The sequence below is a fragment of the Micromesistius poutassou genome, assembly GCF_964030765.1.
Source record: "Micromesistius poutassou genome assembly, chromosome: 9".
Classification (NCBI taxonomy): domain Eukaryota; kingdom Metazoa; phylum Chordata; class Actinopteri; order Gadiformes; family Gadidae; genus Micromesistius; species Micromesistius poutassou.
The window spans coordinates 13830209-13853568 of NC_140279.1; the positions used below are offsets into that span (position 1 = coordinate 13830209).

The following is a 23360-nucleotide window of genomic DNA, read 5'->3' on the forward strand; positions in this document are numbered from 1 at the left end:
ACGTGACATTCATTTACCCATCAGGCAGCCGAACGGCGTTAAACAGAACGCCTGGCTGAGTTGAAGCACATCAGGGCTATGCATTTTAAGCCCAAAAAGACCATGGGATATTCCCTATGATCAATTGGCCACAAGATAAACCTTGTGTAAATCCTTCCTGTGTTTAGAAATGTCCCACAATCACTACAATTCAGCTGAGTGCAGTTCCTCCGACCCAGTCACCTAGTCCCATGCCCGTACCTCTCCTGCCACTCTGAAAGACGGCTATCCGACTGTTTCTCCTATGTCTAATGTCCCACCTTTTTGTTATTGGATTTAGATGATAATGGCAAGGAAATATCTGTAAGACTTCCAAAGTGTTGCCTATACTTTGGTTTTAACAATTATATGGCATCTGATCAGCACATTATATTAAAAACTAAATGAGTTAAATTGAAGGCAAAAACACTTTTGTGTTAGAATGCATTTGCTAATGCAGCTTTGGCACATCTCGCCATGACCAGTTTATCCTCTGTCAGTCATTTGTAAATATACAATTGCATCACAGTGCAGACTGGAATGTTTACATGACTGCATTGTGTTATGCGTTAGTACGTCTGTGCTCTGAGAAGAATACAGATGTCATATTATTTCAACGAGTATGATACACAATTCCATATTTCCAATTTATTGAACATAGAAACTTTCCCAGTTACCTTGCTTGCATTATTTGGCTTCAACACTGAAAACATTGTGAAGTATTTTAATACAAACTGGACATTTTACCGTTAATAGTGCAATGCATTTATGCAACCTCACTACTTTTGTAAGCAAGTGGTCAGAAACTGCAAAGATGTTTTGCCAGGAATAGTAAAGGTAATTCGGATTAGCAGAAGACAATGCATGCAAGCACTCTGAGTTTAACGCTTATTCACAGCCTTTATAAAGTCAATGCACTATGAAGTTTTATTGTTCAGATGTTCTTTTGGTTTCTCTTTGGAAAATAATTGATTCCACTCAAACTAAAGTGTTTGTTATAATTTGTTATTTAATAGGATAATGCCTCAACATACAAGGCTAGCACTCCCAGAGCCGCAAAGAGATAGAATTAGCGTTGCAGCATGGCAAGTAGCTAACTATGCAGCTCGTCGTTGCCTCTTGCTAAGCACGGATTAAAACAGAGCCTGCCATTTTAACTGGTCCAGAAATACTTGGATGTGAATAGGAAATTAATTTATAGATGTAGAACAACTTTCAACACCTCAAAGTACTGGAGGTGTCCTTTAAACGGGGTAAATCACCTCTATACATAGCTGACGTGCTCCCCCTGCTTCAAGTCCTCATTTTCAGTCAGGAACAGCGTGTCTAACACAACACTGCTGGGGGACTGTATCGGTGCTCCCCGGCACCGCAGCGGGCTCTGATAGCTCACTGCCCCGATACCGTTCTTCATTCCTCGCTTCACGAACAGCTTTGAATTCTCCGCCATGGATGACCGGAAGGAGATCTTTGTCAGCCCCCGTCCTCGGTGTTGCACCCTGGGGTGCCTTCCCGGCCCATTGTTAGTCCAGACACTGTAGTTACAGGTGATGTAACGGGTGAATGCCTGTCTGAAAGTCTTGTTGAACAGGGTGTAGACTAAGGGGTTGATGCCCGACGACACGTAGCCTACCCACACGAAGATCTCCATCAGTCGGGCAATCACGTTGACATCACAGCTGGTGCAGAGCACCGAGGTGATGTTGGTGATGAAGAACGGGCACCACATGACCACAAACAGGAGAAACACAATGCCCAGCACTTTTGAGGCACGCTGCTCATTGCTTAAGTTCTGCATGGATTTCTTTCCGATGCTAGACATCCTGCGAAACGGAACGTCATCCCTTGAAAGGCGGTTTGTTGCGACTGGAATCGGTTTCCCAGACTCCAGCATCAATCTGCCGTCTGCCGTTGTCCGTGTCCCGGCAGGGGAGGTGCCCTCAGGCTGTTCCCTTTGGGAGACCGTGGAGACAGTTTGGCATGTAAAGCGCTGGGTCACCCTCGACCTGAGCAAGTAAACCTTTTTGCGTAGAGCTTGGATGGTGAGCAGGTAGATCACCATCATGATCATTAGAGGGATGAAGAAGGCCACCAAGGAGCCGAACATGATGAACTCCCGGAAGCTGTCGGTCTTCAGCAGGCAGGTGTGGTTGCTGTTGAAGGTGACGTTGTTGGGACGATGGTAGTTCTGCAGTCCCTTAATGGGAATGGGAATGGCTATACCTGTAATTGAAAAAAACAGAGGAATGTTGTGTTTTTTAAAGTTGAAGAAAACTCATCAAATCATAGTGCTTTTTTGGCATCTGCTATACGTGTGTTATGCCTGGTGATGTTCCGTTTCAAAGGCAACCCTTACTTAATGTAAGAGTTCTGATCTTGTGAGCAGATAACAGGATTGTATAGTCTGGTCAAGGACTTGATGGTAATGTTTAAGCTTTGTTCTTTCTCCCACTTGTCTGGTTTTCCTCAAACACTGCAATTTAAATCTAGACCAGGTGGAGGCCCAAGAGTTAGCTGTTATGAAAGGTCTTGAATTATGCCAAGATTTAGCACCACAGTCTGAAAAGGGTGACCTGGACTATTGAACCTAGACAAGGCATTATTGGCCTCCCAATTGCTAGATCTTTTTTGATTTTATTTTCATTGGTCGATAATTCTTGAAAGTTGACATTAAGATTAGCTGCAATTTACACTATTTTATATAGACATCCAATGCCATCTGTAACACACTGGAACATCCTGTCACCCAGTAACCTCATTTATTTTATCTGTGCAAGCTCTTGGCTTCCAAGTCCTGGCACGTTGGATAAACAGTTGTAAAAGCGCAAGACAACCTTTGTTTAAATAAACATTCAGTAATTATAGTGTTTATAATGTATGTGATGTAAGCCTAGTCCACAATGTTCTTGACTAGCTCTCAAACAGTTGCCTATTCAGATATTTAAGTTGCGTTCAAGGCACACTTATTTTCTGCTACTTTTCTATCCAGGTGAAGGATAGCTAACCCATGTGCTCCATCTTGTGAGTCACCTTGCGCCCTGCCTAATGTTATTATAATAACGCCACCCCTCTGTCTCCAACATCACAATAGTTTACATAGGATCAGCTTTTATTGCATCCGGCTTCTGCATCCTGCATCAAACCACCTCGTCCTTGACATAAACGGTCCCCGAACACACCGTATCAAACACTCCTTCGATAACTTCAGGAGCCTGTAAGCCAGCGGAGGAAGCGGTTTAACAAAACATCTGTCGTAACGTACTCACCGATTGATATGAGCCACACCAGTGCAATCTTCATCATGGCATTAGTCCTTGATTTGTACTGGCTGTGTTGAATGGGTTTCTTAATAGCAATGTATCGATCGAGGGAGATCGCACACAGGTGCATGATGGAGGCAGTGGAAAAGAGGACATCCAGGAAGAGCCAAATGGGGCAGAGGAATTCCGGAAGGGGCCACCCGGAATCTGAGAGCAGAAAAAAAGGCACGATTACAATCCTACTATTAGAGGAACGCTGGTTAAATATTCTTCTTGATCCTTAATGATATCCTGTGGTGGAACATCCATTAGCATTACGGTTGTGTCCTCGGAATACCCTCTGACCATTCCAAACACATTTTTCTTCTTCTGCATACCACCGGTTATGGGAGATGTGCCACAATGGCCATGGATCAGAAGTAGCTCTCATGTAAAGATGTGTTTGTTTATCTCGGTTTGGAATGAATGTACTGGAAAAAAGGGTTCTCTGATGACTGTTTATGGAGCTAAAAGCTTTTTATGTAGATGTGCTAAAGACCGTGTTGTACAGGGCTGTTTATTTATGGTCCCCAACGCAAATTTTGCAAGTAATTGTCTTGGCTCATGTCCACCCTCCCATTAACATGGTTAAAAGCTTCTGTTGTTAATTTTTTTTATACTTGAGGTTCTCTTTGTTCTCTTCAAACAGAGTTAATTCTAATAGTCAAATGCTTTTGAGACAGAATGACCTGTATTTTACTGCAAACTAACACATGTTACCAGTCTATGGGCTACCGGTTATGTATTTTACAAGTGTTTTAGTTTAGGTGCATTAGTGTAGTAGTTTCTCCTTGTGTTTCAGATAATGTCTAGTGTCTATCTATAGTAAAATTAACTGGAGAAGCTTCTGAAATGTGTGTGTGTGTGTGATTACGACGGGACGCTTTGATTTAGCCCATACATTTTTCAAATAGTGATCATTACTTTAGTGACACTTAACTTCACACATCAAACTCAAGTTAATAAGATTGATGAAAGCTGTTTTGTCAACATTGTGACAGGAGAGCCATTTTGCTTTTTCGATTAGCTTCACTGTGCTTATGTTTTTATTACTTTCATTTTTCTAGGGTTGAAACTCAGCACAAGTCCTAGAGGTTTGCACCGAGTCGAATGAATCAAAGTGAAATATTTCTCTTGATCTTCAACATAAACACTGTGCTAGGTGGTGCTTTACTATTCTGACACTTCAGTAAGCAAATCCCTACGCAAGCCTCTAAAAAAACCTCAGGGGTGGTTCCTTATTAGCCAGCCATTTTAGAGGTGGATTTTTGTTATACTCTGCTTCCAGCGGTCACGGCTTACCTGTAAACAGAAGGTCCATTTCATTTTTCAAGGTGTTGTCTCTGAGCAAAGCCATGAATTCATCTGCCTAGCAGATGTGGAAATGTTTTTTTCTTTTTGACGCTAGACCATCCACTCTGTATTTTGAGATTTTTAAAGAGAAACTGAGCCAGAAATGTAACTAATTTGGGGGAATGAAGGAATTCATACATTTCATATGTTGCATTATGTTTTTTAATTGGTTATGTTCGTCTAATGTTCGTATAATACAGAGAATGGAAAATGAAACCATTGTTTGTTGATTCTAAATGTGTAGGGAAATGGTCATTGGATCACTGGGTCCTCACACTAGGCCTCAAAGGAATATTCTACAGCAAGCTCTACAAATGGTCAAAAGCATTAAACATTGTTTATGTCCTTGTGACACCTCTTAAGTTACATTGTTGCTTTGCACACTCTCAGGCAAAGGAAAAGGTAACTTAATATTGAATTAACATGTTAAATTACCTTGTCCTTTATTTTGTCATGAGCCTTTTTCATTGGCTTTATTTCAGGTTAACAGTATTTAGTATTTTTTTATATTGACATGTTTTGCACCTAGACATACGAATGCATTTGCACAGATGTCTGTTTTTCACCTTACTTCATAATTAGGTAAATATATTATCCTGGTCAAAATGATGAGCTGGCATATGGCGTTGCCCGTAGTCTTGATGGCAATTAGTTCGAGCTCGGTGGGCCTTTTTCCCTCATGTCCTCAATCTTTGCTGTGTTTTTAAACAGGCTTTAGACGTTTAGAACATTTTGGTATTGGCATTTTGCAAATTCCAGGACTGCCGAAGACTAGTTATATTACAAGCAGAAAATGATGGAAGTTAGCCAACATGCCTCTTTCGGGGAAAAGTTGGATGTCTCATCTCCAAATCATTTTCCCTCCAGAAGTCACTTGGAAGGTAGCAGGAAGTTAGTGGATTAGAGGGTGGTTGAGGGCCAGTGGTGGGTTGAATAGTGCCACAACTACAACAGAACCGCCGCAGGAAGTAGCTTGTTTATTATCCACTATCGCTTGTTATTTCTCATCAGGCGTAATATGTTTATTGAGGACAGAGCTCATAACCAGTGTTGCTGACATCCTATTTCAAACCTCCCCGCAGCCCTGATAAATCAGAGGCTTTTCTCAATTGTTGATCCATCCATCAGGCTGAACACAAAAGGGATTCCTTGTTATGACTCCATGGAATGAGGCTCCATAATAAATCTGTGTTGTTGACTCCTATGTAGATGCTGTGTATGCATGTAACTAAAACACCAGGAATTTAAAGAACTCCCAAATATTTTTCATTTTTTTTTGTTCTATTTAGCTACATTTCTATCATGCCATGATATTTGGTAGTTACTCTAAATTCATGGTGTTTTAGTGGCTGACTTGGCACTAAGAATAGGAAAAGGTCAAGTATACAAAATGCTGGATAATAAGCTTGTATTTATTAGAATAATCAGGATATTGGTAAGACATAATCCATTCTTCAGAGGACAACTAGCTTCCCCATGTCAACCAGAACAATGTTTGTAATGTGGTTGTTTCCCTGGGATGCAGATGACATTAGGTCACGGTCACTGGCACCCTCTTCACATTGACTTACTGTAGAGAACGGTGATCAGAGCGATGGGCATCACCAGCAGTCCCACCAGCAGATCAGCCACAGCCAGAGACATCAGGAAGTAGTTGGTGGCGTTTTGCAGCTTCTTCTCTAGTGACACCGCAAGGATAACCAGGATGTTGCCGCCAATGGTAGGCACGATGACCATGAGGATGAGGAGCGCGGCCCACTGGAGCCGTACCCCCGGCCCCTCGCCTGGCTCTGTGGCGTTATGCTCCAGGGAAGCCACCAGTGGCTGGGACATGGTGCGGCTACTGAGAGGGGGACTGGCCTCGGCGCTGGTCGGGGCTCTGCTCTGGCTGGCCCCGGAGGCTTGGTCAGCATGGTTCTGTCGGCCCCACGTGCCGAGTCCCACGGCACGGTGGGACGGTTCACTGCCAGGGGTTGGAAGAAGAGCCCTCGGCCCCTGCCCAGTGTGGAAACCAGAGCGGTCTCGCAACGAGTTTAAGATCCAAGCGCTCCAAGCGAGCCAATCCAAGGATAAACGATAGATTCACCGATGGTACGTCCAAAACGCTTCTTATTCCAGGGCTTTCGGCACTTCTCATCCCTCGCGTCGCCTTCTACGAACTCTGTTAAAGAAACAATAGCTGCAGTGTTATCCTCTTTTTGCGTTTGAGTGTTTGCCTAATTACCAGTGACACTTATGGTAACAAATGGGAAGGGTTGTTCCTGTACAGTCGTTATTCCTTCCAGATCCACCATGGCCTGGTCATTACACAAGGAAGTGGCAATCGGTTTTAACTTTATCCCGCATTACGGGGGATTTCTTTTACCAGAAATATTCGATATATTAAAGGACATTCCGTTTTTAAGGGTTATTATACAAACATTGACTTTGATTAACATTCACTATGTCAAGCTGGAGCGTTTTCAGGCTTCAGGATGTGTGACACCATAACAGAAAATGGCTGGAAAATATGATGTGCGTTTATTGATTCAAAATCAAACAAAAGGATGTAAATCTTCTGACAATCAGGAATTGTCCCCATCTCCTTGTGAAGCAAAAAAGTATTGGTGTAACAATGAATTGATCATCTTTGTGAAATGTCATGCTTTGTAAAAAGGAAAAATCCTTACCTGTTCTTTAAGAATCTATTCCATGAGTTTTATTTCTGTTGTACGACACAAAAACCCTGTTCTTGCATAATTTCTTTCAAATCGCCATATCAGGAATTTCCTTGCCTGAAATTAATTTGACGTGGCTCACCAGGTATTTTGGTTCCACTCCATCTCCCCCCTTTTCAGTTTACAATTTTACATTCAAACAATTCCCAAAGTGGAATGTCTTGGAAAAGTGGAATTTTACGCTCTTCCCAGCAGCAGTTAGTGCTCTCCTACTCTGAGGCATTCCATGAGGTGGAAGTTCCTTTTGTTCCTCCGCGCTGGAAGAATCCGAAGTCCTGAGTCTCATCACCTACAACATCCACAGCGTCTGAACATTCCGACGTTTCCCAGTTTCTCCCTCTATCGCCCTAGTTCTCCCTCCCTCTCGCTTTCTCTCTCTGCTTACCACCTTTTAGTAAGAGTCTCTGATCAGCTTGTGCGCTCCCATCTCACTGGCTCAAACTCCCTCCCTCTCTACTCTTCCTTCCTCCCTCCTCTCTCTCCCCCCCCCCCCCCCCTCCCATAGTGTTGTCCATGTGTTAGGCTTAGCAGAAAACAGATGAATGTCTTTGTGCTGGCCCAATGCCAGCGGTTCTGGGAGGTAATTTCCTTCAACACAGCCGCCCTTCTGTTTATATTTGTCACTTTCTGTACTCTCGTCCACTGGAGTAAATTGTGCGTGTGCTTAGTTTCTTGTGTGTGCGACTGTGGGGACTAGGATTCATGGTGTGCAAACTCAGCAATTTATATATGTTTACTTGTCACCTTATATCACCTACCTAGATCCTAAAGCTGTGCAAGGCATTTCTGTATATTTGATCATTGCTTCTTCTGTGGTGGTGTTGGAAACATGAGCCTGCTTTCCCAGTCCTGGCCTCAACAGCAGTCATAATTGTTGTGTTCTTTCCACTGTGCGACTGCAAAGCCGCTTCTAAAGTTGATGCATGTCAAAGCAGTACTTTATTTGTACATTTATTTTCCTCACGGCAAAGCGAACCACCTATTCACATATTGTAGCCTTTCCCTGTCTCGGGCAACACACACACACACACACACACAGACACACAGACGGTATTACCTGGACACGTCTGTCTTGAACCTAATTCCAGGTGAAACTACCCACATATAGGAAAGTGACGCTTTGTCCACTTCCTTTTCCCCCTGGCTGTAAATTGGTCTTGCCTTTCAAACGACTTGCCTACTGAGGGATGGCATTACTTTAATGTGTGTCTGCTGCTGTTGGGTACTACGGACCATTGAGTTGAATCCATTTTTGCAATTTTAACTGCAGGGATATGCATGTGTTCATTCTCTCCACTGGACGGGTATGAAAACTTTACTATTTTACTTTAAAAAACTTTTTTTTTTCTTTTGTAGGCTAAGCATTTTACCATTGAAGGACATTTATTCTGAATTTACATTTATTTTAAATTGTATCACAATTCCATAGTGGCCCTTCTGGGTGGTTTTCTGTGTGGCTTTTTGACTCTTAAATGCACCATTTTATGTGATACTGGACATTGATAAGATGGAAAATATTGACTGAAAGGATAGTTGGGCATATATTTTTTACACTTAGTGACAGCTCCCCTGCTTATATCATTAGCCATTTCAGGGGTGGAGGACTGTTGAAATGTCATTCTGTCTCTGGTTCTTGTTGGTAGATTTAATTTCATTTTAATGGCGTGATAACAAATGATGCCCGGCAATCTCTTTGCTCGTGTCCTGCTCCTCTTCATTGTCCATTATGGCATCTATGTAATGAACAGGAAACAGGATAATTAAATCTGATCTTTGGGTGCCAAAATGTATTATTTGTTTAGATTTGTCCTCTTCCTGTTATGTGTTCATTGGCTTGCAGGTCAGTGACCTGTCTAATTTATTAATAGCAATGGACGTCAATCTCTCTGGAAGCAGCTGTTGCGATATGATTGTTTCTTAGGTCCCTAACTAGTTGATTTAACTAACTTTGGTTTAGGAATTATGTATTCAACTTCATGATATAAGCTTTTTACTTCTGCCATCACGTGTTTGTAAAAAAAAAAAAAAAAAAGGTTTTATTGTGCATCCACTGTTTCCGATCACTAGGTTGACTAAAAGGTAGACTAAAAGCTTCCCTTAACATTTTTTTCAAATAACCTAACTTGAGTTCCTTACCTTACTAGCTAGCTCCCCACAATATTTTCTTAGTGTTTTCTCCCAAGAAATGTATTTTTATAGGTCCTTGGGTGGAAGCTTTATTGATCTCATCTGTGCTCTTAGAATTAGAAACGTAACCGTTGAACAGAACTGACGGCTGCCACATAGTGCAAGGCCAAACTGTTGTGCTCTACATGCATATGCCTGTTTTGTGGACATTGATATCGTTCCCAGGATAGGCTTGTGGGCTTTACCTGACTAGAATAGCACCTTGTTACCTTCCTGATGTAATTGGGAGATTATCCATATATCCCAGATTGATTGCCATTGTGAAATTAAGCCCCCTTCCAGTAGAGGCTTAGTCTAATCAAGCCAGTAGGGGTGATGCTTGGCAACATGACCACGCATCAACTCAAAACACTGAATCATACACCTAAGGTGACTCAGTAAGTTAATTGTTTTCAGCCTTCCGGACTTTATCAAGACTTAATTGGCATTAGGACGATCCGCGTGGAGCTTACTTTAGCTTCTGTTTACGTCGGGTCATTGAACGACAAAGATGGGGTGATGGAGCTACCTTTATTGTCCTGCTTCTGTTTATGTTGTGGCAGTTTAGGAAACATCATTGGTTTTTAAATGGAGGCAGATTAATGATGATTTAAATTGATGCTATTTATTTAGATGCAATTTCTACATGGTTGTTGCGTGTATCACATTTTTCCATATTTTTATTGTATTTGTTTATTTGAACTAGAAACAGGGAAATGTAATTCAGTCAACAACTTGTAGTTTGCATTTAGTTGATTCAGTCACAAATAAATAAACCTTTAGTGTGTTTAGATGTGGAACTAGCTTGGCTAACAGATTTATCAGCCGTGTGTGGTCTTTCCTCCATCATATCAATGAGCTTGTATTTTCAGAGGGGTCCACTCGACCTCTCTACAGCAAAGCATCCCCATTCTGGGAGAGTAGGTACTGCTTTGACATTTTTGTGAGCTTGGAACGGATCAGTGGAAAGAGATTTGTAACATTGACTCTGATGTTATCCCAGAAACCTGAAACCTTGAAGAGCATTAACTGGTAAAATTAGTGATGATGAGCAATCTCCACAAATTGCCCTGTATGGCTGTGGCTTGGTTGTTTTTGGTTCTGAACTGCACAGAAAACTAAACATTAACGATTCATAAAGCATCATAAGCACTTATTTTTTTGTTTAACTTGATTTTACAGTAATGGTGTTTGCTTAAGGTCTATTTATTTTTATATTGAAGTTAAGATTGGTGCTAAAACAACCCTCCTCACGACTTTTGCATTGAAACCGGACTTTGATAGATTTGAGGAATTGGTGCATTGGAAAGAAAATGGTAGCTCACTATGTGGAATAGGTATAATTCAAGTATTCCAATATGAAAAACGTGAAGAATCAAGCCTCAATCATCAATTTGAATCAAGCCACACTTGGAGCATGAAAAGTAGTAGTAGTAGTAGTAGTAGTAGTAGTAGTAGTAGTAGTAGTAGTAGTAGTAGTAGTAGTAGTAGTAGTAGTAGTAGTAGTAGTAGTAGTAGTAGTAGTAGTAGTAGTAGTAGTAGTAGTAGTAGTAGTAGTAGTAGTAGTAGTAGTAGTAGTAGTAGTAGTAGTAGTAGTAGTAGTAGTAGTAGTAGTAGTAGTAGTAGTAGTAGTAGTAGTAGTAGTAGTAGTAGTAGTAGTAGTAGTAGTAGTAGTAGTAGTAGTAGTAGTAGTAGTAGTAGTAGTAGTAGTAGTAGTAGTAGTAGTAGTAGTAGTAGTAGTAGTAGTAGTAGTAGTAGTAGTAGTAGTAGTAGTAGTAGTAGTAGTAGTAGTAGTAGTAGTAGTAGTAGTAGTAGTAGTAGTAGTAGTAGTAGTAGTAGTAGTAGTAGTAGTAGTAGTAGTAGTAGTAGTAGTAGTAGTAGTAGTAGTAGTAGTAGTAGTAGTAGTAGTAGTAGTAGTAGTAGTAGTAGTAGTAGTAGTAGTAGTAGTAGTAGTAGTAGTAGTAGTAGTAGTAGTAGTAGTAGTAGTAGTAGTAGTAGTAGTAGTAGTAGTAGTAGTAGTAGTAGTAGTAGTAGTAGTAGTAGTAGTAGTAGTAGTAGTAGTAGTAGTAGTAGTAGTAGTAGTAGTAGTAGTAGTAGTAGTAGTAGTAGTAGTAGTAGTAGTAGTAGTAGTAGTAGTAGTAGTAGTAGTAGTAGTAGTAGTAGTAGTAGTAGTAGTAGTAGTAGTAGTAGTAGTAGTAGTAGTAGTAGTAGTAGTAGTAGTAGTAGTAGTAGTAGTAGTAGTAGTAGTAGTAGTAGTAGTAGTAGTAGTAGTAGTAGTAGTAGTAGTAGTAGTAGTAGTAGTAGTAGTAGTAGTAGTAGTAGTAGTAGTAGTAGTAGTAGTAGTAGTAGTAGTAGTAGTAGTAGTAGTAGTAGTAGTAGTAGTAGTAGTAGTAGTAGTAGTAGTAGTAGTAGTAGTAGTAGTAGTAGTAGTAGTAGTAGTAGTAGTAGTAGTAGTAGTAGTAGTAGTAGTAGTAGATTCATACCATCAGAAGAAAAAGATTTCTGTCAAGAATATATCTTAATACAGTGTTTCCCCTAGATTTTTTTTGTAGCAGTAGTGCTGTGAGTTGTTAACCTAGCAATGCTAGGGGGGTCCGGGGGCATGTCCCCCCGGAAGAGAATTTTGAAAAATAACCCTCTAAATGGTTATTTTTTTGGGGGAAAGATTTACAGATTGAGCTTCCAAATATGACATAACAACCAACAGAGTCAAGGTATCTGCTGAGACCAGATCATTGTGCAAATGTGCCTTGAACTTGGCAGAAACTAAGTTCATCTTTTATGTTCATTTTCAGCTATTTCTTTGATATTTATCATAAGCCTTAGAATTTTTCTTTTTTTTGCAGTGGCGCTGACAATCCATGCATATAGGGGAAACACTGTTAATAAGACACTTGCACTTTGCGTCAGTAGGCAATGAAATAACAATTTATTCAAGTGGCATATAATTCTATGCTATTAAAGTGCATGCCAAATATTTCACTTAAAATCGTTCAGGGTTTCCTCTGATTCTTCACTCTCTCTCTCCTTCATTCCTACCTCCTCTCATTCTGTTTCTTTGTCATTACTTGCAAACTTCCCTTTGATTTTCAAATTTGTAAGTCAGATGTTAACCTTTACAGATTTTCCATATGATGTTGCTTTCTGTTTACTGTAGTTTCTACATGCAGTTCAAAAGCAACAATGAAGACGTGTCCCTATCATATTCTGTCTTCGGTCTTTGTCTGATGGGTCACACTTCATCAGCTCAATAGATATGACGCAGCGTAGGTGGATGTTATTGATGTGTCTGCACTGTCATTTCATTAACCGGCTGCTGATCTGTCTGTCGTTGCTGTCCCAGACAGTAATCACGTTTGTCCACAATTACAAATGAAGACTACTTTCCATTAAAACAAAAAAAGTATTTGAATTCAATTTGGCTACATTGACCACGTTTTTTGTATACATGCATTAAAGGGTATCTGACGCACAAGCTATTCAGGGTGTGAGTATACTGTGACATCAGGCGGGTCACCAGTTACATATTAACCAACAACTTTCACACCACAAATGTGTCACGAAGGGAACACAAGAAACTTTCCGACAATATACAGAACTCTAATGTATTCACAATGCTAGAGCAGATTTGTACTTTTTTTTTTTGCAGATTTTTCCTGCATTCTTTTTAATTCATAAATATTCTTTAGATCTATTTTGGAGAAATCTGGGCAATAGTTTCATCAAGGTTTTCTGTCCGGTGGATTCTTTCAATCGGGAACAATTGTCCTCAACAATTCTGACATTGCAAAATGAAATGCTGTATTTTCGGGGAAAGGAAGATCTTTGATGGTTAATGGCTTTACAATGGTGTGGCAGTTTAGTCAAGGGCAGGCCTCGATGTTTCTGTATTATTGGGGGGAGGACTTCATTCATCACGCCCATAGATTGCCCTGGTGGTGACAATTGGTCTATTGGGGAAAGGTTCCTTAGCACAGATGTCATGCTCGAGACCCAATACAAAGGGGTTACTGAATTGATCTTGATTTTGATAGTTAAATCTTGATCTTTATACATTTATTTTGTTCAGGGTGAATGACTGAATGACACCCGACCACTGAACATGTTGTCCCTCTCTCTTGTTCCCCCTGGACACATGGCTGTGCAGGACTCCGGAGCAGTGCCCCAGTGTGGTTTCTCTGCTGTCCGAAAGCTACAACCCCCACGTACGATGTGGTGCCGCCATGGCTCTGGGCATCTGCTGCGCCGGGACGGGCAACAAGGTAATAAAAACGCTTTCCTACAAGGCCTCCGTGGCCCTACTCAAAGTCAATTTTACCACCAACCCTTTTTTTAACATGTAAACGAGTTCCAAGTTCAAGCCTTAACATTTGATATGTCCTGTCCTGAGACCTGTGTTCAGTCAGCCATAACCTGATCATAAAAATAATTCCTCAACGGGATTATGAATAATAAAAAAAAAATCATAATTCCCATTTAATCAGCTGCTTTCAACCTTTGGAATGGGCATTCCCAAACTGAAGGTTAGGGTTATTTTCAAAATAAAATGACATTGTTCCTTTCAATGAAGCGTATTGGAAAAACCATTGGTTTGACCGATATCATCTTCATACGCTTCTTTGAAAGGAACCAGGGCATTTTATTTTGATAATCCTCTTCCTCCCACAGAGACACCCCTGATACACTTATGTCTCTTATGTTGCTCAGCGGGGTCTTCCTGACAGGATCTACAGTAGACCCTGCATCGTAGCCTCTGCAGGTGTTGCAAGGTTTCTGTTTTTCCTGTCGACGATCATGGTGTTGCCAGAACAAATGTAATATGGCAGCGCTCGTTTTTAACAGAGGGGCTTACGGATTATGCTTAAGTGTACGTTTGTACTTCAAAGGAAGTGAGCACCGTGCTGAAAGGATACTAATTGCTCAAGCTCACTGATATCATCTGATTCATCCGATTTATTTTATTAGCCTCGTGGAGGCTAATTTTATTAGCCTCCTTTCTCTTGCAGAATCAGGTGGAAAGTAAAGCAAAATCATGTAATCTGAAAAGGGCATGAATCTGTTTGACTTTGAAAATTGTTGTTCAATCTATTTTCGGATAAAAACTGCTCCGTAGCTTCATGAACCTTCCTTGGGGGGCCGCCATTTTTTTTTTTTAACCTGGCAGACTGTGGCGCTCATTACACCTTACACAATGATTGGTCCTATAGTCCTTCCGTTTTTGGGAAATGAACAGGATCGAGTTCATCCCGATCTCCAGAGACATGAGAATGTGATTTTGAAAGATTGGTACCGTCTCAAGATGCCATTTATGATCAAACTTCATTCAAAATGAGTTGGCGAAATTCAAACCCTTGTCTGTAGACAGATACAAACTGTTTTCAAGACTTGGTCCCCTTCAACTATCCCAGCCGTGGTCTAGTCGAAAAACAAACAAAAGACAACGAGGTCAACACACAACGTGGGCGTCCCCCTCTAAAGTGGTTTCGGCCCAGACCATGTCTCTGCTCGGTTCATCCCGGGCCCACCGTCACAGAGGACTCTAGTGCATCTCCGTGCTACCCCAGTTTTTGGGTTTCTCTTCCTCAGACACAGCACATTATCCTCCCAGTCTACACCCCATGCACCCCCCTGGGAAGAGTGATGATGTTATGCTGCCTCAAAGTGGGTCACCTGCTGGAGAGATTGCATAGCCCACTCATCCGTTATACACCTGTCATACTTTAACAAGGACTCATGATTAGGCTACTTCTGCTGCATAGGAAAAAACTGCAGAGGCAGGCTTTTTTTGGGGGGCACGTCTTGTTTCGGTTAGCTGTATTTTTTTTTAATTATTTTGTTTTTTGTCTTAAACGCTATTCAGTGGTGTTGGGTGGAATACTTTTGTGCAAATGGAGCATCATGGGACCCCTTTCAGGAACCATTCATTATTCATACGTTAACACCGGTTTGGTACATTATAATACCATATAAGGTATTGTATTATAAATCATGGGGAGTGGTAATGTTGGGACGCCTAACAAATACAACACCACCACAAAAACGAATGGGCAGCTTCTCTCCCTTCAAACGAAGTCCCTCCCCCCCCCCTCCATACAGAGACTAAACGGGTATACAGCAGCACGGCAGTGTGCATCAACCTCGCCTGCTGATTGAGCCTGACATCAAACACCCTCAACTGAAATCCAGTTGGCCAATCAGGGACAGGATGTGGTGGAGCGGCGTTGATTTCGCACTATGGCGCACCACCCTGGTACTCCATTGTCTCTGCCAGCCCCGGCCAGGGGCAACGGCAGAACATGGTTTATTTTTCTTTCTCGCTCGTTGTCCACATTTGTTTCCCCTTTCCACAGCAGAGCCACCCCCCCACCCTCTCCCCAAGCCCCAACTACTTTTGTGAGCCTTTTTTATAATAATTTTCCTTCATAGTGAATCAGAAATTAAAGACTTCAAGAGGGGATGTTGGGGGAGGGGTGAGGTATTAATGGAAGAAGAGTAAGGGAACCTTCACCCGACTCTTGCTTCCCAGCCTCCATGGGAGGAAATTGAAGCCGGCTTGGCCTTGGATCGTACTTCATTCCCATGCAGCAGACTAAACCAAAGTCGACGTTCTAAGTGTGCTACCATTCTTTAAAACCTCCTCGTTGTGATGACAGCCCGGAGACTGCTCATGACTCACACCTTTCTTTTCCCTCCAGATCTTTTGTCCAAGCTGGGATTCAGTGATACGACTTGCTTATTTTTCTATTGGATAGCCAGTCTCTGTGCATTGTCAGGCAGGGTTTTCTCTTTCTTCTCCCTCCCTCAAACCAACATGGTTTCTGGTTGGGCACCTCCCGAGTAAAATGAAAGCTACTTCAGGTCAGCATTGTTTACATGTTGGCCCTATACTCTTAACCTGCAATAACAGTGGAACTAAACAGTGGAGAAAGAACTCTACGCAATCCTGTAAAGCCTGCAAGCCTAATCAAAACAATGGGGGAGTACGTTATGATGCATTCAACAGTAAAATCTTTGTCTGCCCATTTGTAATAAGCATGTATTTTTCAGCCTTCTCTAACAACGCCTGTGTTATTGCTCTCTGTGAAGGAGGCTATCAACCTTCTGGAGCCCATGACCAACGACCCGGTTAACTACGTCAGACAGGGAGCCCTGATCTCCTCGGCCCTCATCATGATCCAGCAGTCTGAAGTCACCTGTCCCAAGGTAGGCACAGCTGCCATCTCGGGTCTCGCCAATGGCTCTTATGCAGCCATTTGCGAGTCAAATTTTATAAATTTGTTTTGTAATGTATGTTTTTTTTGTCTTAATTTTTCAAAATCAAACCCAAACGTGTTTGACGGCCCCACTTCCCCGTCCCTGACCGTTCCAATAGCATCCTGTATTTATACTCGCAACGGTGAATAGTGTCTTTCAAGGGAAACCATGCTTGCATAATCCTCGAAGGCATCCCATGCCAGGTTCAGTTGAACATCAAAAAGCGGTTGAATTTTAGCCGAGTAATCATTGGACGGAGAAAACAAAAGAGGTACAGAAAGCTGAAGTGGCTGGCCGTCAGGACCCCGCGTCACGGCCGTTTAAGAAGTGCCAGGCGCGCTTTGAACGATTTCCTCCGCTCACGGCAACAGCCCTTCAAGCTAAGGGTGGTATGCAAGGTTTCGCAAGAGGTTTCTTTTTCCAGGACTGTTGAACTTTAAGAGGTATTGCACCCAGAGCTCTGTTTATTCCAAAGACCCCGTCTGTGTAGTTTCTAGCTCTCTGACTTCACAGGCGGGCCTTTGCTCGCTTTCTGTGAATGAAAAAAAAAAAAAAAAAAAAGGGTGCCCATCTAAACACATTTCTGTAGAAACCGCCTCCACCGTCATTACCTTTATCGCTGGGCTTTTAGGCTGTGTCAGTGGATACAATTCTATAAAACAATCTAACTCTCATCACCATCTTTTACCTTTATTTAAGAATCCATTTTTTTTTTTTATGTTCTTGGAGACCCACCATTTTCGCAGCAATTAAGTGCGTTTTGAAGGAAGTACTACTTACTACTTTTACTTTTTAAAGGCTGCAAACTCATTAGGTTTTGTGTTCAGATTCTTGTCTTAATCCATTCCTATTCTCTAACCTTGCATTCCTACTGAACATTTTAGATCTGTATTCGGTGTGATGCAGTGAAAACATTCAGGAAAGCCTTAGATTCAGTAATTTCCCACAGGAGTTTGCCTGAAAGATGGCAGTGGACTCTGCAAAACCACCACAAACTGTCCTTGATACTACCATAGAATAACTTATGAATTGGCGAGTTTGGAAGCTAAACCTGCAATTAGTTCCTGTATTTCCTTTATTAGAGTGGAGCTCAAGACATATTTGTTTTAATCTCTGCCCTTGAGGTTAATGGAAAAGCAGTGTATCAGGCTTTCAGGTCAATGTGAGTTATTAGAGCCACATCGCAGCTATTTACACATGGCTTCAGACCGTAGAGTAGACATGGTTCTCATGTCATATGGATCTGGGCATTGGTTCTGAGACCTCAAGGCTCGGTGCTAGATTTATAATGTTTGCATATTAGGTTACCCTAATGGGCCAGAACCAGTCATATTCCTTATCCGTTCAAGCATTATAATGGCCCAAAAGCCAGTTTAGCCTGAAGTGAATATGGGTTGGTCCCACCATTTTAACACACGTTGCGCTGCGTGATTTGATTGACACTCTTTAATCCGGTCCCTGCAGGTGAACCAATTCAGACAGCTGTACTCCAAGGTGATCAATGACAAGCACGATGACGTCATGGCCAAGTTCGGCGCCATCCTGGCCCAGGGCATTCTGGATGCGGGTGAGTCTCCAGATAGTGTTAGTAGATGTTCCCAGTTTGAACCCCAGTGTCTTGCAGTGATCTGCATTCCTGTACACTTGGGTAAACACAAGTCCAGCCTCTCCCCCTCCTCTCACTGTGTCTGTGGGACGTGAGTGTGCTGTGGTATATTGGCATCTGGTGACTCTGGCTGAGAGCTCCGGGCCGGGAGGTGCACTTGGCTCCCCCCACCACCTGCAGTGATGACTGTTTGCTTGATAGCCCGTGTGTGTGTGTGTGTGTGTGTGTGTGTGTGTGTGTGTGTGTGTGTGTGTGTGTGTGTGTCAGATGGGATACACACACAAATACATATACACACATGTTTAAACTACAAGACCTGAATGCAGGCAGTAGCTGGAATCTCTTCCTTTTCCTGCGTGTGTAGAAGCCCTTGTGCTGAGCTAGAAAGAAAGCAGTCCATGCCTCAGAATACTTGTACTGCCAAGCGTACATAATGAGGTACAAATACACTCTACTGGTCATTGTAATTTATCCAAACTGACGTCTATTCCATCAATGCACATGCATTCTCCAAAAGGGGCACATCATCACTCTTATAGGAGTGACTTCTTTATCGTGCAGAGTGTTGTTCATTCCATTTTAGTTTAGGTCCAGAAGCCATTTTGTTGTCAAGCAATTATTTGTTTCCCACTCGCCGACTGAGCACCATTCGCTGAAGGCGTGAACCTGCCAAGATGACTCGCCAAGTCCACACACACACACACACACACACACACACACACACACATACACATACACATACACATACACATATACACACACACACACACACAGGACCTCCACCTCGCGTGCGACTGCATCTGATTGTCTTGCCCATTGAGCAGCTTGCACACTCCTTTCCCGACCCTGACCTCTTCCATAACAACCACAGCTCTTCCACACACACACAGTCATGCTCTGCATTGTCCGTTTGAACCTGGTGCCAAGGCTGGGGCTTAAACCACACTCAAATCAGTGGACGATCTCGGCCTCCTTCCTCCTCTGACAATAATAGGGCTGTCTTCACTGCTGTTATATTAGCGTTTTTTTGGGACGGGGTTTCTGGGGTACGGTAATTGTATTTAATGTGACAGGCGAAAGCCATTATGGCTCAGTTTACTGGTGCTCATTATCGACGATTCAGGTTTCAAGCCTCTCACACCTCCTTTCACACTAATCCCACTCTCTATCCCTTGGTTCTTTCTTTCATCCTGTATTCTGTCCTTCTCCTTCCTTGGCGGGAGATAGAGGCCTAATGAACGATGAGAGAAATTGATTCTGATACTGTAATATCATGTGGGTTGCAGGTCGCTGCAGCTCAAACTCGGCCACATTCTTCTATAAAAAGCTCTTGACAAGATACACTGCTTCAATCCTGTATGCTGCAGTGTCCTTTTTATATAGATCTTGCTTTGGGTTTATTTCCAACCATTTGCTAACTGTACTGCTGCTGTATAGGACCAAACGGTGACATTGTTCTTCTTTGTAGGTGTTGACGTAGTCACACAACACCTTATAGGAAACGTCAGAGTCCAAGCCCCTCCTCAGTGGAATGAAAATTGGTCCACTAACCTAAATGGAGCCGACGAGGAGAGGGGGTTGGCCGGTGTTTGCCTGGCCTCCCGCAGCACTCAAGGGCTCTCGACTCATTCGCACGTTGTGAAGAGACTCTCTTCATCACACCAACCAGTAAATCCAGAGAGTTTGTCTGTTTTATTACCGGCCGGGACGCCCAAGATAGCTCATGAGGACTTGGCTCGGCGGAGACGGATCACTGTGGTGACCGCAGGAAGGAGGAGCAGAGGGCAGAGTGGGAGCTGTAGACAATTTATCTGCTATTGTTTTTCACTTTGGGAGGGTTTCTGTCAGTCGGGGACATGTCCCCTCAGGGGGGTCCGCCCTAGTAACCTTCTGTTGTCTATATAGTTGATTGCCGCCCGATTTCCTCCTCCTTTCTCATCATTTCCTGTCGCTCTCACCCAGCCCTCCCTCGACCAGGTCAAAGGAGGTTGGATGAGTCATTAAAGTCTGCTATCATGGCGGGGCGGCCATCAACATCTATTATCAGCCCTGCTAAGTAGCCATGGTATCATGAATGATGGAACGAGGTGCGATCTGGCAAAGTCCTCGCAACAGTTGGCTCGTGTCATGTCACAGAGATGGAATGCTTTCTCCCATTTCTCTGCCTGGAAATAACAACTGGATCCCCATTTTCATTACGATTTCAAGTTGAATGGTGGAAGCGGTGGACGGCATATCTCTGGGTGTTGATGGAGTGTCGTCCTTGGCCTGGTCTCTTGTCATTTAAAAGACCGAAGAGGCCCTGGCCCACCCAGGGCAAAGCAATGACCTTCTCAAGGCGCACCCCTTCCTGATGACATCCTTCTATTAAATCCCACTTGCTGACGCCCAATACTACTCCATTGTATACCATGCTTTGAAGATGGGTGCCCCACCAATAGGATGATACAATCAGCAGGGACCATGCTCCTCTGTCCATCTCTCCTGGCCTCTGGGTTTTTAAATTGAGTGACCATGATGTTGGGTGGGCTTCGATTGGATCCTGAAAAATATCTATACGGCATTTCAGAATGTTAGTAAACAATAGCCGCAACGACACTTCCGGGTGGCAGAACGAGCGGCTACCACTGAGCTGAAGCCATCCAGCTGGCTGTAAACACAAATAATAATAATAAATAATAATAAATAAATAGCAATAAAGACTATGTCACACAGTCAACAAAACATTGTTGTTGATCTTAAGTTGAAACGATGACGAAAACTATATTAATATTATATATATATATATATATATATATATATATATATATATATATATATATATATATATATATATATATATTAATGAGACGTCCCGTAGCACCCCGCAAGAAGAAAATCATTAATTCAAGCCATTTACTCTGTTTTCTCGATCGTGGAAGGGTTTGTTTACTAGTGGTGCCAACGGAGAACGCATCGGCTTTTGCCACCCGGAAGAACATAGTGTGACGTCATGGTGAATTGCCGTATATGGTGTTCATTAAATCGGTGGAACTCTGACATTGACTGTTTGAATTTAAGGTGTATGATGTACAAGGGATTTGCAACACTGGTCTTGATGGCAAAAATCATTTTTCTTCAGAGAGGGGCAGAATGAACTATACTTGGGATGTTGTAATGACCTCTACAAGTTTGACAGGAGCTGTCATCGTTTTAAACTCTTTGTTTAATCCTTCCTCTTCTCTTCTATGCTTCAGGTGGCCGTAACGTGACCATCTCCCTGCAGTCCAGGACGGGTCACACCCACATGCCATCTGTGGTGGGCCTGCTGGTCTTCACCCAGTTCTGGTTCTGGTTCCCCCTGTCTCACTTCCTGTCGCTCGCCTTCACCCCCACCGCCATCATTGGCCTGAACAAGGACCTCAAGGTACGGCGCTCACAGCGGACTGATGATGTGGAGAAGAGCCAGGACAATAACCGCTATAGTTATTCATACGTGAATCTGCTAGATTTACACAAATCCAGCTAAACACCAGCGACCTGCAGCCAAACCCACACTGATTTGGTGCGGATACTCCCATATGCAGACACATTTTGGGAGAACCGCAGGGATCATCTGCCGTCTCGGTCAGCTGGACCAAGCCAATTGCGTAACAATATCCAGGCTTTGTATGGATTTGCTGGAATTGATTTGGATTAAGTCATGGGGGGGGGGTGGGGGGGCAGTGTGCTTCAGTTTAACGGGAGTCCTCGTGCACAAGAGACTGGACTTAAAAGGTCTGATGTAGCTCAGACAACGTTTACAAGCGGAGGAACGAGTGAAACTAAACCTAAACATCTATAGATAGCGTGAGCTTAAGAACGGCCTCGGCCAAGGCGTATTATCTCCGGTTCCCTGACCTCATCGTCGTCAGGCATTCATCTCTATAAAAAGTCAGGGATGTGACTCCTCTCCCCAAGCCAACGGAAGCCTGGCCCCACGCCACCGGGCTGAAGGTACGCCGCTGCCAGGGCCCGAGAGCAAGGCATGGCGGACTTAAGGAGACATTAGCGGGGAATTACCTCGCCCCACTGAATCAAAACCACCTGACACACGGGAGGAACTGATATATGCGCACAACACCCACGCACACCAACACACACACACACGCACGCACGCACACAAAACTTGTTCTTTATTGTTCTTTAAGCGTTCAGCTCAACCTTTTTGATCTGAGAAAACAAAACTGCAGAGCTTTCTAAGCCAACCCTTGTATTGTCTACCTCCCACACGTTACCATTTAATTACTTTTAGAAGCTTCAGAAAATCTTCTTATTTCAGCCTAGCCATGAAAGCCTCACCAGAGACGGTGCAGATAATATTTATTAATATTTGACATATTTCCTCAGAAAATCCTTGATGTATTGGCACAATTATAACACCAACATGGTTGCCAGAGTAACATTGTTAATAATTCTAAAACGCCTAAAAGCAAAATGAGCCTGTAAATCCTGTATATATGGATACGACGCCTGGACAAGTCAAATCCTGGACTGTTTATTTCAGAGTTGGAAAACTAAAATGAACAGACCAGAAAAGTCTGAGAGCTGCCTAATGTGGTCGATCTCACTACCACTGTGTTCAGTACACCATAGAAGTGGTCACTCTGCGACTTCACGAGTTGACCATAGGGCCATGGGGGCTGTGTGTGTGTCCACCAGGAAAACTCCCCTCGTCGTCTCATGATCTGCTCTCCTGTCCGCGATCCAAAGACAAACTCATAATGCCAACTATGGAGCATTTAAATTAACTGTTACCGGACAAACTATTTCATTTAGTTATTAAATTTTTATTCTAATTATTTTATGCCCAGTATTCTATTTCATCATTTTATTTTATTCTAATTTGAATTTCATTGCCAGGGGCTACTGCTGTAATTGTTGTAAATATGACAATAAACCATCTTGTATCTTGAACGATCATGCACG

At 42.6% G+C, this 23360-nt stretch overlaps 2 protein-coding genes across 2 annotated transcripts in view; one reads left to right on the plus strand and one right to left on the minus strand.

Annotated features, from left to right (window-relative positions):
* psmd1 (proteasome 26S subunit, non-ATPase 1) overlaps window positions 1–23360 on the plus strand; it is a 37966-nt gene that overhangs the window by 9619 nt on the left and 4987 nt on the right. Inside the window, exons 17-20 of the mRNA XM_084473439.1 lie at window positions 13701–13815; window positions 16640–16756; window positions 18272–18374; window positions 21650–21819. Coding sequence (XP_084329565.1) covers window positions 13701–13815; window positions 16640–16756; window positions 18272–18374; window positions 21650–21819 — 505 coding nt within the window. The remainder of the gene's footprint in view (window positions 1–13700; window positions 13816–16639; window positions 16757–18271; window positions 18375–21649; window positions 21820–23360) is intronic.
* Window positions 814–7701, minus strand: htr2b (5-hydroxytryptamine (serotonin) receptor 2B, G protein-coupled). Its single transcript, XM_084472578.1, has 4 exons — window positions 7340–7701; window positions 6242–6831; window positions 3285–3485; window positions 814–2241 (listed from the first exon to the last, which is right to left on the minus strand). Exons 2-4 carry the CDS (start codon window positions 6501–6503, stop codon window positions 1283–1285), a joined length of 1422 nt encoding a protein of 473 aa, XP_084328704.1. The 5' UTR covers window positions 6504–6831; window positions 7340–7701; the 3' UTR covers window positions 814–1282.

Excerpts from the sequence above, each read along its gene's own strand:
- htr2b (XM_084472578.1), bottom strand. The coding sequence starts at position 6,503 with ATGTCCCAGCCACTGGTGGCTTCCCTGGAGCATAACGCCACAGAGCCA. Across the intron at positions 3,486-6,241 it reads TCTGATCACCGTTCTCTACA|ATTCCGGGTGGCCCCTTCCG; the intron begins GTAAGTCAATGT and ends TTCTGCTCTCAG. Across the intron at positions 2,242-3,284 it reads GGTGTGGCTCATATCAATCG|GTATAGCCATTCCCATTCCC; the intron begins GTGAGTACGTTA and ends TTTCAATTACAG.